Below are 13,455 nucleotides of genomic sequence, written 5' to 3'. Positions count from 1 at the left end.
TCCAGAATAATTCTTCTAAATTTATTTTAAATATTCGATCATGGGAATTTTAGTAAGTGAACTGAGTAGAAATGACGATGGTATAGTAATTTTGCTGATAGCGCTTTTAAATTTACTAATTTATAGAATTCTAAATTATTTTGTGTTAAACTTTAATCATTTTAAACCTCCAGTCCAAAGTTTAAAATATTTTTTTCATCAGACAGGAGCTATTTAAATTAGTCACTATTCAGGACTTGTTTTGGAGTCACAATTTCTTCTTGAACGAATAAATGGATTTTGGTGATTAAATTAATACTTTTTAAAAATTGCAATCTGTTTTATAAATTAATTTTTGCAGTACATTTTTCTCTCATTCGAAGGACAAGAAGTAATTATTCTTATCCGAGTTCAAATGAAACGTGATTTGTTAGAGCTGAATTGCTAGATGAATTGCAATTAAGCGTTCGCGCACGCAAGGTTGAGAGCGAAGGTGACGTTTTCCTCTCATTTCACGCGCACGCACTCGCTGCTTAAGGGAATTATAATATCGGAAGCCGATTACGCTTTTCGCATTCTTACACACAGCTCTCGCACACGCGGTGCGCGTTTGCGAAAGCGCCCTTCGCTGCCGCACAAGCGAGCGAGCAGCGAACAGAACGCTTTTCATTGATGCAAAAAGCGAGCGGATGAGTGAGTGCGACTCTTTTCCACGTAAATCGCTTGCAAAACGACGCCGGAGATGCTTTTAGCTTCATTCCTACCACTTCTCAACATTCTTGCTCGCAGCTCTGAGATAAAATATTTTAAAGACTCGATGCTAATTTTGTTTTGGAGGCATAATATGTGCTCCAATTAAGAAGTTGGAAATTATGTCATCTCTAGGAAACTATTTTTCAATAGTATTTCTGCTTCATGTCCGTTTGTTAAAATTTCCAAGTTTATCGTGAAGTGAAATTTCTGCTCCTCTATTATTTCGGTTTTGCCTGTAAATACCCATAGTTAAATTTATTTATTTATTTATTTATTCAGTGATATACACCTTCTAGAACACAACACAAACTATGTTCAACATTATTCAAAAAAATTTCTTCAAGAAACAATATTTGCTAGACTGATTTTTGGAAGAAGAATATTAAAATTTTAAATTAACCACAAAGAGAATTTTACCCTTTTCAGGTTTCCAAAATTTGTAACAAAAAATTAAAAGTTAAAAGAAATTAAATAAAAAAATAAACAATAAAAAAATAAAATTCCTTAAATTACAGACGGCCTTTTTGAAATAAACAAGTCGATTAATTGTAATCACGGTATATAATTATTTAAATTACAAGCAACTAACGATCGCCAAATTCTTCTGAAATGGTATTGTTCAGGGCAAAAACGCACGTCCGTCTGCGGAAAAGAAAGATATTATTGAAAAATGTGCTGAGTAAAAGCTGGACAAAGAGAGTGTCGGGAGGAAAAAAGTAGGAAAGGCCCGAGCGAGCGAGTGGAGTGTTACAAAAGGCGGCGTTGTGAGAAAGAATTAACATGCACGCGGAGCATGAAAACGCAGACAGACAGACGGCCAATGTGGATCCTGTCGGCGGCCGATTATGCGCTCGGCTTCTTTTTGCGCAGCACACAGCCTCTCTCTCTCTCTCTCTCTCTCTCTCTCTCTCGCGAGTGCAAAGATTGCGGAGCTAGATAAGCGCTCGGATCGAAAATTCCTCGGCTCAGCGCGAGGCAAAGCCAAATACGGCCGGCTCGTCGCTAGGAAATAATTATATCGCTCTCGAGGGACGCGTGGGCCGCCGACGGGGCCGCCCAGGGCCCGTCGGGAGGCAAGTGCGGCACGTGTCCATTCATTAAAAAGATTTTTTTCTCTTACATCTTCCAAAGAAGAAAATTAGAACTATAATTTCAATGTTTTTAAATTTTAAATTAAAATTTTAAGGCAAATTTAGGCCTCTCATTTTAAGAAAACTGGTCTTCTCAAGGGCTGAAACTTTTTGTTCCAAATTCTACATTGAAATTAAATTGTTTTTAACCATATTTGAAATATAAATATTTACAGAGCACGAAGAACCTCCTTTGCAAATTTAATTGCTGCAAAAAACTATTTAATTGAACTTGGATATTCTTCTACCTATTTATTTACTGTTGAAAAATTTAATAAATGGCTTTTTGCTTCTTGTCAGGAAATTTTTCCCCAAAAACAAGAGCAAAAAGAAAATATAGCCAAAAGAAATTAAACTTAGGTAATTGTGGCGTTTGTTTTCAACATTGAAGAAGCAAAATTTAATTACATACAACTCCTGGTTTTGATCCGTGTATTTAATTTTAAAAAATTGCCCCACTACTAAATTACATCTACGCAACTTTCGGATGTGAATCGAATATATTTAACAATGCAAAAAGCCTTATATTCATCAGCCCGAGAAAGCCTTTTACCGCCCTGGGGAGGGGGAGGGTCGGGGGCGTGGGTGGAGTGACCCTGGCGACCTTGGAGGCGAGACGGGCGTGCGAACAATAAGGCGGCGTCGATCGGTATCGGGGCCGCGGCGCGCGATTGTGCGCTGGCGTGCGGCGGCACTCACCTTTGAGGTTCCTCTCGGCCTCCTCGGTCATCGTGTGGTGCGGAATGTCCTGCGCCACGTCTGGACCTGCAATCACAACCGGAGAATCGTTACTTTTCTCTCTCTTTCGGCATTGGCTCCGCACGAAGAACCGATTTCGAATAATCGGACACCCTGACACCTGTCAAAAGCTCTTTCTTTTGTTCCGATCGTGCGCGTTCTGCTCTTTCTCGCTGTATATATACGAAAAGGAGGACGAAGAAGGTTTTTTATTTTATTTTAATTTACTCTTGGTCGAAGATCATTGATGTAGAATATGAATTATGCGGCATTTACTGTGTTGAATTCTTAAAATAAAATTAAAAAATGTAAAAAGCTATGCTTAGTTAATTTTTTTTTTAAAACAAAATGTTACACATATTTGACCAAAATTAATTATTTAATTGTAATATATACGTTTATCTTTATTTTAATATATTTCTTTAAACTATTTTATTATAAACATTTTTTAATACATATTTTAAACAATAAAATAGTTTTTATTTGTGAGTTAAATTTTAAATATAAAAATTTAAAACATTTGTACGTGGTTCTATGTTTTTCAATTATATTTACCAACTAAATTCTACTCGTTGATGATGAGATTAAAGTAAAATGATGTCAAAGTAAAATATAAAAGCGATTTTGCACTTTAAAAAAATATGCCACACATCGTATTAAGTGGATGTGATAAATTTTAAAGCGCGAAAAAATGATGCACATAACAAACTTTAACACTTTCACCTCGTGCCAGCTAATTTCTCCGATTGTTTATTGGTATGCCGCTTTTGTAAGGTTGGAAAAGTTTTCACAGGTCAACGGCTGCGACACTTCTAGCATTAATATTAAGACACCCTCGCCCTTTGAATATTGTTTCGAGACTTTTTAAAAAGAGCGCTGATTAAAAAAAAAGGATATTTAGTGTTTTACTGGGAAAAATGAATTTAAACACTATAAATCACTCGAGGGACAATTTGCAATTCTGGTAAAAATATTTGCTGATAAGGATTTGAATTATGTTTAGGAAAAACACAATTTTTTTCTCATAAAAGTTAAAATACTGAATATTAAAACAATGTAAACATTCCGGATTTGTGCTGCAGGCACAAGTAGTCTCGATTTGCATGATGGATTGTTGCACATACGAGTTAGTCTGTTCACTCATGAGAAGGAGAAGACAAAGTCGGTCGGCGCGGCCGGCAAAAAACAGGAGGAAATCGAGCAGCGTCGCCTCCAACTGCGCACAACTTTTATGGATCAAATTAATTAACTGCGACAACGCTCTTAGCATATGGACATGCGATAATTGTCGCAACGCTCCAGCACTCCGTTCGTTCATTCGCGTTGCAGCACAGCACGCCTTGCAAAACTGTATATTTATAATACACATGGATGGATGGATGGATGCTCTTTCTTTCCTCTCGAGAGACGAGACAACTCGCTTTGTTCCACTAAAGCCAGTACGAGTCAATGAAATTCATTCAGAACAACTCATAAACGTAATATTGCTCTCGAAGAAAATGACGGAGAGCAAATATTGAATAGATTAATTGCACGTTTTAGTTGGATGTTATTAGTCTCTTGAAATTGCAAGAGTAAAAAGAGATCAAAGAGATATAAAAAGGAGCTTTACAAGTCAACAAGTTTGTTTGCTATAGGAAACGGTTTGTAGAATTAATCAACATAGTATACAATGTGCAAGAATCGAATCGGGGCCAAATAGTAGTTTCAGTTTATTCACGCGACGCGCAGACATGGCGTCTGATAGAGTTCGGCTGGAAAATCACAAACGTAAAATGAAATTTTGAATAACACCGGTCATTGGTGAATGAACCATTAGAAGGCACATCAGGCTGATGGAAATGTAACAAAATACGCGGGAATGAAATTATTAGGTCGGCACGCCTCTTTTTTGACGTTTCTTATTGGCTGCTGGACTGTCTCCTGATTATTTCGACGCCATATTGGCTTCTGACCGGCGGGAACCAACAAAGAACGCAACCTGGCCCCCGGTGGTTTATACCAATGTTTTCAAAAAAAAATTAATCCGTAATAATTTTTCGCTCGTTTTTTTTTCTTTTCGTTGCGATCTATCCAATTGTGAATTACATTTCCATTCTCCCTTATTTTAAATCGGGAGACAGTGCTTACCGCTTGATTAGCATGCAAACTTTGGGTCCAATTTTTTCGCAAATTTAAATAGCAAAAACCCAGGAAAAATGAGTTCTTACTAAATTTTTAGTGTTTTAAAGTAACAGTTAAAAACTCTCAAATTTTTTCTCTACAGCCTCCAATTTTCTCGAAAATTTGAGGTTGTTAATTCGGTTAAATATTGACTTAATCTCAATTCTGAAAAGAACGCGATGGGTTGCAGAGATGCACGCAAGGAGGAAACACAAAAAATGGATAATGAGAGAGGCGAGCCGCGCCAATGACAAATGAGCACGGTGCGAGGTGACACGCGATCTGATAAATCAATTGGCGAAAAAGAGCGAAACAACAAATCGGCCGCGCCGCGTGATAAATGGACCATTGTGCGCGGCTCGCGCGCGCGACAGACGGACAGACACGCGGAATTAATTCGAATGATTCACAGAAATCACGCCTCTCGCTCGCACGCTTTGTCCTGGGAGGAGTCGCGCTATGCTCGTGCTGTGCAAACAATTATTTATTTTCGTACCGCGGCCGGCGGAAAAATCGCTGCTTTCTTTCCAGAATGAGCCAGCGCTTTTTCCTGCTCTCCCAGGAAGGAGAAGCTTGGCAACCTGCGCGACACCCGTGCAGTCGAATTGCCTACACTGCACGAACGCCCAAAAGAATTGATTTATTGAAAATAATTCTTCTAAACTAATTAAAAAAAAATATATAATAAAAAACAAAATTGTAATATTTTTTGGCTAATTATCGGATTTTACAAATTTTAATTTCCGTCCGAAAGAAATTTCAGTCTTTTTCTCAGGTGTCAGATTGTCCCGAAAATCTTAAAAAAAGAAGTGTCTGAACAACACTCACTATTTTTGAGGTCGGCCTCGCAGACTTTGCAGCAGCGTCCGGGGAGGAGGACTGGTTCGTCGCAGCTGGGCACGGGACACTCGTTTTTGATGTTCCTGCACTGGCTGCGGGCCACGATGCGTCGCTTCTTCTGCACCTGTCAACACACGGACCACACTGTCAGCGCCGAAAATATGTGTGTTCGCACGTACAAACTGCAAGGGCAAACAATTAGCATTTGAGCAAACAGCAGCGTTAAGGCACCTGGCGCCTCGCTTGTTTGTTGTTGTCGTCGTCGCCGACCTAGCCGCACGCAAAGGTCGCCTCCTCGAGGCCGACGAACCCACCGCGCCAGATTTGGCCCAATTGTGGTCATTTAACTTGCTGCGGTGATTATGAGAAGCTAATGATCGCCATTATTAGGTTTTGCAAGGATTTTTTTAAAGGGGAAATTATAAAATACTGTTGTGAGAGTGAAAGCTATTGACCTGAAGTTCTTTTTAAAAATATTTTATCAAATATTACGTTAAAACGTCCAGAAAATAATTATCTTTTTTTTTCAATTCGAATTTAGGAACCTTATATAACTGACTGGATTTTTTTTACCAAGTTGGCTGGCCGAGTTCCAAGTCAATTTCTGGTGGGCATTAAGTGCGAGGAGCAGCAGGGACTGTTTGTTTTGAAATCGGGTGAAACGCGAGAGTGTTTGACGCGGATCCGAAATTAAGAGCTGCGCTCGAGAGTAAAATGTATATTTTTTCAGCGCGAAAACGAGATGGAAGCGGAGACGCACGCTTAAGTGCTGTGTCTCGCGTGCGGTCAAAATAGGTTTTTATGAATGTTTTCGGTCGGCGGAGAGAAGACGTCAATGTGCCAAATTCCACACGCACAAGATTAAATTTTATTGCAAACTGTGACTTTGAAAAGTTAAAATTGTTGTCAAAATAAAAACGCGGAAATGGACAGCTATTTTGGTCCCAAAAATTCCAAACACTGACGGAGGAATTTTTTCTCCGTGGAGAGTTAAAAATATTAATAACTTGTTTTTTCACATGTACATTTTTATCCTAAAATCTTCATATTTTGAGACAAATTCGTTACGTAATGACTTCAATTCAAGTCGAAAACTTGTCTAACAACGCTTAGACTATTTTAAAACAAAAAATGGTTAAAATTTTGTCCTCTAGAACTTAAAGAAAAATAAAAAAACGTATTCTCTAAATAATATTAATAAAATTTTAAATCCATAGATAAACAAAAAATTAAAAGCAAAGTTCGAGCGCCAGCTGCTTTCCTACAAAAGACGAGACCGGGTCGGCGGGGCCACGGAGAGCCATTAACGCCGTCGCCCGGCCCCGGCCCCAGCCACAGCTCTCGAATCGCCCTTTTCCCGTTTCCTATTTATCTTGGGCCGCGATCATCGACGGACGAGCCTCTCGCGTCAGCCAAACGATGTGCTTCCTGTTGTCGTCGCCAGTGTTTTACATTTTAATTAGCAGCGCGGACCATCATCTCTGCTGCTGCTGGTGTTGCGGTCGAGGACGCGCTGTGCATTTATATTTGTGCCTGATAAAACTGTCTCTTGGCATTATATTCGTGTTGTGCATGTCTCGCCCGACTCAATTCAGCAGCTATTCTCGTCCGTCCCACGCTTCTCTTGTCTTTCGAAACACTTGTCTCTCTCGTGTCTAATCGATTCGATTTCCTGTTTGCTTTCGCAGATAGTGCGGAGGAAAGCGCCAAATCGCTCAACTGATTTTAAAGGAATATTTTGCATCATATTTGGTAATTGTATTTGCTTATTAGATGGTAGATTTGATTGGTAATACTATTATATGATGTAAGAGAAACAGTAAACTACTTGCATTATTTTATTAATTAAATATTTATAAAAGTTTTGTTTTAAAGTTATATTTATACTTTTTAATTTATTTTAATAAACATAAAAACTAAAATAAATTGAAACAAAAACTTTTGTTTAATAATTTTTCTTTGTATAAAATTTTTAAATTTTAATATTTTATTAAATAAAAATATATTTTAGTTTTATTTAAAATATATTTAATACACATATTATTACACTTGTTATTTTGTATTTAATTTAAAACAAATGTGTAGCCCATTTCTACCTTGAGCGGTTACCTTTACTTCCAAATAACCTTGTTCCATCAAATATTATTGGATAAATGTAATATGTACTAAATTTTCAATTTTCCTCCTAGCCAAAAACATCCCCTCGCCATGCCCCATAAATTATTTAAAAATATAGTTTGAAAATTACATAAGACAATCAGATTTCCTCTGCGTCCCTTGGCAAGGATTCAAGCCTCTCTGATAGCCCGTGAGAAAAGCGAAAACACTTGACATTTTATCTCAAGTTGTTTTCAAATCACTACCAAAAGGAAATCAACCAGTCTGGCTTGAAGAGGAAAAAGTCACAAAGTGAGGAGAAATTTAATAAAATGTGGTTCTTTTTTGCCTCAAAATATGTTATAATAAATTTGAACGATTAAAAATCTTGTGAAATGAAATTTTTGTTAAATTTTCAAATACTGCCATTTTTTTAATTGAAATTTTTAATTGATCGACTGATGATCCTACGCTCTGTAATCACTCTATAAATAAAAATTTGAATGGTCTAAAACCAAAGACCACCGATTTTGCAATACGGGGAAATTTACCTCTGGATTTTTGCCGGAGAACCCACCCATATTTGGGGTTTTCATAATTTTTTAAAACTTTTTCAAATTTGCTAGCCCCCCTCGAAAAAAAATTAGCCTGACAAGACAGAAAGTATGAAATTTTATTCTATTAAATTTTAAAAAATCCATTATTTGCGATAGGGAATATATGTATTTCGGCAATTTTACAATAAACCAGCAGGACAAATAATTATTTGCGATGTAGTGTGTTTCTGGTTAAATGCGGAGTTTTGCGACACTTGTCACTTGTCTTAAAACGACTTGCCCCACTATTTTGGATCGTGTGCAAACATAATCTGGCAAAAACCAAGTTTGACTAGTATTTTTTTTTAAATATATATCAACATAATTTTGAGAGTCAAGAAGAATAAATTGTTTTAGTAGTGCCTACAAAGAGCAAATATTGGTCTTGATCAGCCAAAAATTTAGAACGAAGGAAAAAGACCGCACTTGAAATGACTTTTTCCCAACGAGGAACAAAGTATTAAGGCAAGCGTGTGAAAACAAATAAAAATAAACCAGAGAAATCGAAAGTTGCGACCACAATCAAGTGTGGAAGAGCAAGAGTGATTTTTCAATAAAAATATCTGGGCTGCTTCATTCTGCTGCACGTACGCTGCAATAAAAAGAGCGATAAATCTGGCTGTGAAAATGGAACAATACGCGCGGCGGCGAGACGAGCGAACGAGCGTATACGTGGCTGCACGTTCGGAAGTTGTTTGCATCGTTTTGTCGGCGCCAAGCGGCCGTGGATGTAACGCGAGATAAGAAATGTGTGCAGCGCAGCGTCGGAGCACGACCGAAATAAATCAATCGGCGCCAACAAAGTGTGAAAAATGAAGGCGGACGGCTGAGCAAGAAAGAAAGAAAGAAAGACTGCAAATGAGTGCAGGCCATGCCAAGCAAGCGAAGGCAAGGGAATATAAAAAGAGAGGAGCGAGTATGGCACCGCAGCGCAGCGCGCGCGACTTGAGTGAGTGAGCCAGTTTATTTATTGCGGTGGAGGATCGTGAGGTGAGGCTGGCGCCAAGCGGCAGCTCGTGACTCGATAAGCGCGCCTCGTGATCCCTGCGACAGCAGCAGCGGCCTTTGATTGACCCCAGCAGTCACTGCGGCCACCGCCAGGTACAACACAGCTGCGCCCGCCGGCCTTCGTCCCACGCTGCACTGCTGCCCGAAATTATGACTCATAGAAAGCGAAATTCTACTCTAGGTTTGAAACAGACTTCAAAAGGACGCTGAAAATGGGGTTTTTTCATATATAAATTTATTTTTAATAAGAGAAAAACGCCGTGAGAACAGAATAAGAAAAACACAACGAATGCTAATTACGAATAATAAAATTAACAAACTGCCTGATTTCAAATTAACTTAAGATTCACAACTAGATTTCACTAATAGCTAAAAATCCAGAATTAACGTCCAAGCAGAGTTTAGCTATACGTTAATTTTCCGAAAATAGTAGATTTTATGAAGAAAATAGAAAAAAAACAGATTAAATATTAAAATTTAGATGAGTCTTTTTAAATATTTTATCTCAACTCCTTAGTCTCTCAATAAATTTAAAAGTGAAATCTAGTAGAGTTGGTTGCACTTTTGGATCGTTTTATAAATCACAAATTTTATTCCAGATGAACAACCTAATATCTAACCAAATAGTAAAAAAATCGACTAATTTTTGTGCTTCGGAAATATCAGTTACTATAATTAATATTTAATTATTTTATGTTTTTAAAAGAAAATATTTTGCTATTTATCAAATTACAACTTGTATACAGAAACTAAATCGCAGTCTGTAATTAGAATTTAAAAATAAATTATTACCGCGGGAACTTTACCAAAATATATTATAATTTATAAATTTTGCCAGTTGTTAGTTGTTTTATGTTTCCAAAATTTATTTGAATCCTCCTCCCTTCTGAATTGAACGATTTTCATCAGGGAAATATCTACGAACATAAATTAAAATTAAAATCAACACTCAGAGAATTTCTTTTTGGATGAATAACATCGTGAATTAGTTGCCTTTTAAGAGTTGGTAATTGTTAAAAAGAAAAACACAAAGAATTAAAAAATTAATTGTATTGTTTTCTTTTACTCCAGCTGCTCTAGTAGTTTGCAATTTGTAATAAAAAAATATCAAAGTGCGGTCACCAAGCAGACACGTCAAGATTTAAAGATATTATTTTCATGAATTTTAGAATGAAAAGGAAAAATCACAATGCTCTTGATTTTTCGCATCAAATATAGAAAATGGATAAAATCACAATTAAACAGTTTTGTTTAAAAATAAAAAAATAAAAAGTGGAAAGCCCAAAGACCATCGCAGGGTGCCGAAACATTTTAAAAGCTTCTGGGCATATTTTATAATAAATATAGATCAAAATTCGCTAATTTTTCATTTCAAAAGATGGTATTGCTGTGTAACACGTTTTTGAGACGATATTCATGTTTTAGAAACTAATTTTTTTGGGTAAAAAAAACTGTAAAAGTTTATGACTTCCGTGAAAATTCGCACGTCATTCCCCAAAAATTCAATTCTGACACAAGCCCGTGGGCATCCGTACAAATCACACAATAAAAACGGGTTTGGTTATTCAGTACAAAAAAAAGACAAATAATCGAGGGAATAAGGAAACCGCGACCTTGGCAATTTGCAAGTGCCAATAAAAGCCGCGGCTTCGCGCACACACACAGTTGGAGATTGAAGAGCGCGATAAAACGAGAGAAAACGTTATCTGCGGATCGACATTCGAGCCGATGAATCACTTTGGCGGCGAAAAAATGACCGAATAAAGCTGTGTATGTGTGTGTGCGGCTGCCGTGTTTAATTGAGAGAGCCGGATGCAAAAAACGTTGGAAGGAACGAGTCGAGAGCAGCGGCGGCGGCGGCGGCAGCCTATAATATAAAACGTGGCCGGCTCGTTGAGCTGTTTGTGTGTGTTCTTGTTTTTGCATATGAAAGGAGCGAGTTGAAAAAACAATCGCCTCCAGGCTAACCAATTATGCGCAGCACCGTTTATAGGGGCGGCTTTTATTGCAGCACGAGCAGCAGCGATTTCTTTAATTATTTCGTTAAACTGCCGAGCCAGATTAGAGCCGCGCCGATACTTTTCTCTCTTTAGCCTGCTCGCTCGCTCCTCTGACAATCAAACATTTGTTCCGCGTTTAATTTCTTCATTCACTCGAACAGCCTTTAAAAGACACAAAATGATACGCTTTAAAAATTTATTTTTTAATTTTCAATTGTTTAATAATTATTTTATTAATTTGAATAATTTTCCCTGAACTTTTATATGTAATATTTGATGCTGATTTGTGTTTTATTTTCATCCAAACATTTCGTGTGCTCTCTAAGCTTATCGAGTTAAAAAGGAAATTCAATTACCTACATCTGGATTCATAATCCATTATCTTTAATAAATTTACTGAATTTTATAATATAACTATATTCAATTTTGACGTTTACATAACGGGATGTGAGCTGTTCAGGTTAAATAGATTAGTCACGACTAAAGGAAATTTTTTGTCTGATATTTTTGTGCTTTTCTATTTGCATGTGCGTAAGCCATTAGTGTTTAAAGCAGCCAACGGATGGCACTACCTATTTATTACGATTTTAGGCTCAATTCAGTTACATTCTACGCTAAAAATGATTTATTTAGATTATCTGAAAACAAAAATCGGTCCAGCACGATGCCGATGAAATGTAAAAAATACTTTGTACACAAAGCAATCTTAATTAATGTTTCTCCGGAGATTGGCTTGACTGAATTTTGTTTTTAAGTACAATAAAATAAATCCCTTTTGGTATTTTGGGATGCACAATTTTAGGATTGAGTCTGAAAGTGCCTTTTAATCGTAGGGAATTTAAAATGTTTTTATTTTTAAAAAAATATTCACCCTTCTAGGACTTGTTAAAATTATCTACAATTTTCCGTAAATTTGAAGCCCATCAGGGAATTAACCGCTAATTTAAATAAAAGGAAAAATCAGCTGACCAATTTTATGGTGATAGACAGTAAAACTTCTTCCTTGAAGAACAATTTTCGCAGATAATGGTGAGTAATTTATTGCGCGGCACGAGAAAAAGTCTGGTTCGAAAGCGGTGAGGAAAATTTATGCAAATCGGTCCGATTCATAATTCGGCGGCGATAAAACGAGTCGGAGGCAATTAAACGGTGGCTATAGTGTTTCATTTTACTGCCCGGCTGATTTTCGCTTTTGGCGAAATCGGCAGTTCCGCCAAAGAAATGCCGGTGGAATTATTATTAAAAAAAAAATATAACCCACGTCAGGGCGAAGAAGCGGCCACGGCGAGCTGTTTTTACGTGATAAGTGGATAAGTGCTTGTTTGAGTAGTAAAATAAATTAAATGTCGAGTGAGTGCACGTTTTGTGTGCGGTTGGGCAATCGCGTGGCGCTGCGGAGGTCTTCTTTCTTTCCCTCGCTGATTGTGAGACGATCTATCGCGCGTCAATCCGCAGCAGGAAGCGGAACAGACGTGTCGATACAGTTCCAAGGTTTATTTTTAGAAAGGCCGCCAACCGACGAATTGATCAAATATATATGTATGGCATATATTTATAAGTTTCCCAATCTCACAGCTCTCTCGTGAGAAAATCTCTTCACGCGGCTCTTTTGTAGAATTCAAATTGCGGCCATCGTCCGAAATCGTATGAAAACCTGTTGACGCCGCAACACGAATGTTTGGGAGGAGGACTATCCGGTGATTTCTTTTAAATAGCCGTTCTCGGAGAGGAAAATGATGATTGTTACGAATTTTTATGGTATTTTTCTATTCTTCGGGTAAAAATTTAGCTGCCACGTGTAATTTTCGCCTGAACCCTTCCAAGGGCAATATAATTCAATGGTGGGTCAGAAAATTTTTAATTTTTAGCGTCTAATTCTTATATTTAGAGTTTGGGAGGAAGATCAAGTTTTCTAACCAATGCGTAGAATTTTGTTCACTTTTTTATCGACTTAGTCTACCAATAATCTACTTCCTAAGTTACGAGTTGTACCTTAAATATCTGTAATATTATTTATGAAGAATAAGTCTATCATGAACGATTACAATAAGATAATTATTTGCTTCAGAACGGGAGGAAACGATAGCAACTTCGAAACCATAGCCGAAAGGGCCATAAGCTAAGTATGTTCGAGGAAATCAGAAACATCTG

General features: G+C 37.3%; 1 protein-coding gene across 1 annotated transcript in view; it reads right to left on the bottom strand.

Moving 5' to 3' along the window:
- sog (short gastrulation) overlaps positions 1-13,455 on the bottom strand; it is a 59,935-nt gene that overhangs the window by 9,747 nt on the left and 36,733 nt on the right. The window contains exons 3-4 of the mRNA XM_065483267.1: positions 5,592-5,727; positions 2,562-2,627 (exon numbers count right to left, since the gene is read on the bottom strand). Coding sequence (XP_065339339.1) covers positions 2,562-2,627; positions 5,592-5,727 — 202 coding nt within the window. The remainder of the gene's footprint in view (positions 1-2,561; positions 2,628-5,591; positions 5,728-13,455) is intronic.

This window comes from Cloeon dipterum, chromosome 3 (assembly GCF_949628265.1).
Source record: "Cloeon dipterum chromosome 3, ieCloDipt1.1, whole genome shotgun sequence".
In the NCBI taxonomy this organism is placed as follows: domain Eukaryota; kingdom Metazoa; phylum Arthropoda; class Insecta; order Ephemeroptera; family Baetidae; genus Cloeon; species Cloeon dipterum.
The sequence above is the reverse complement of the archived record's forward strand: the minus strand, read 5'-3'. Positions and strand labels throughout refer to the sequence as shown.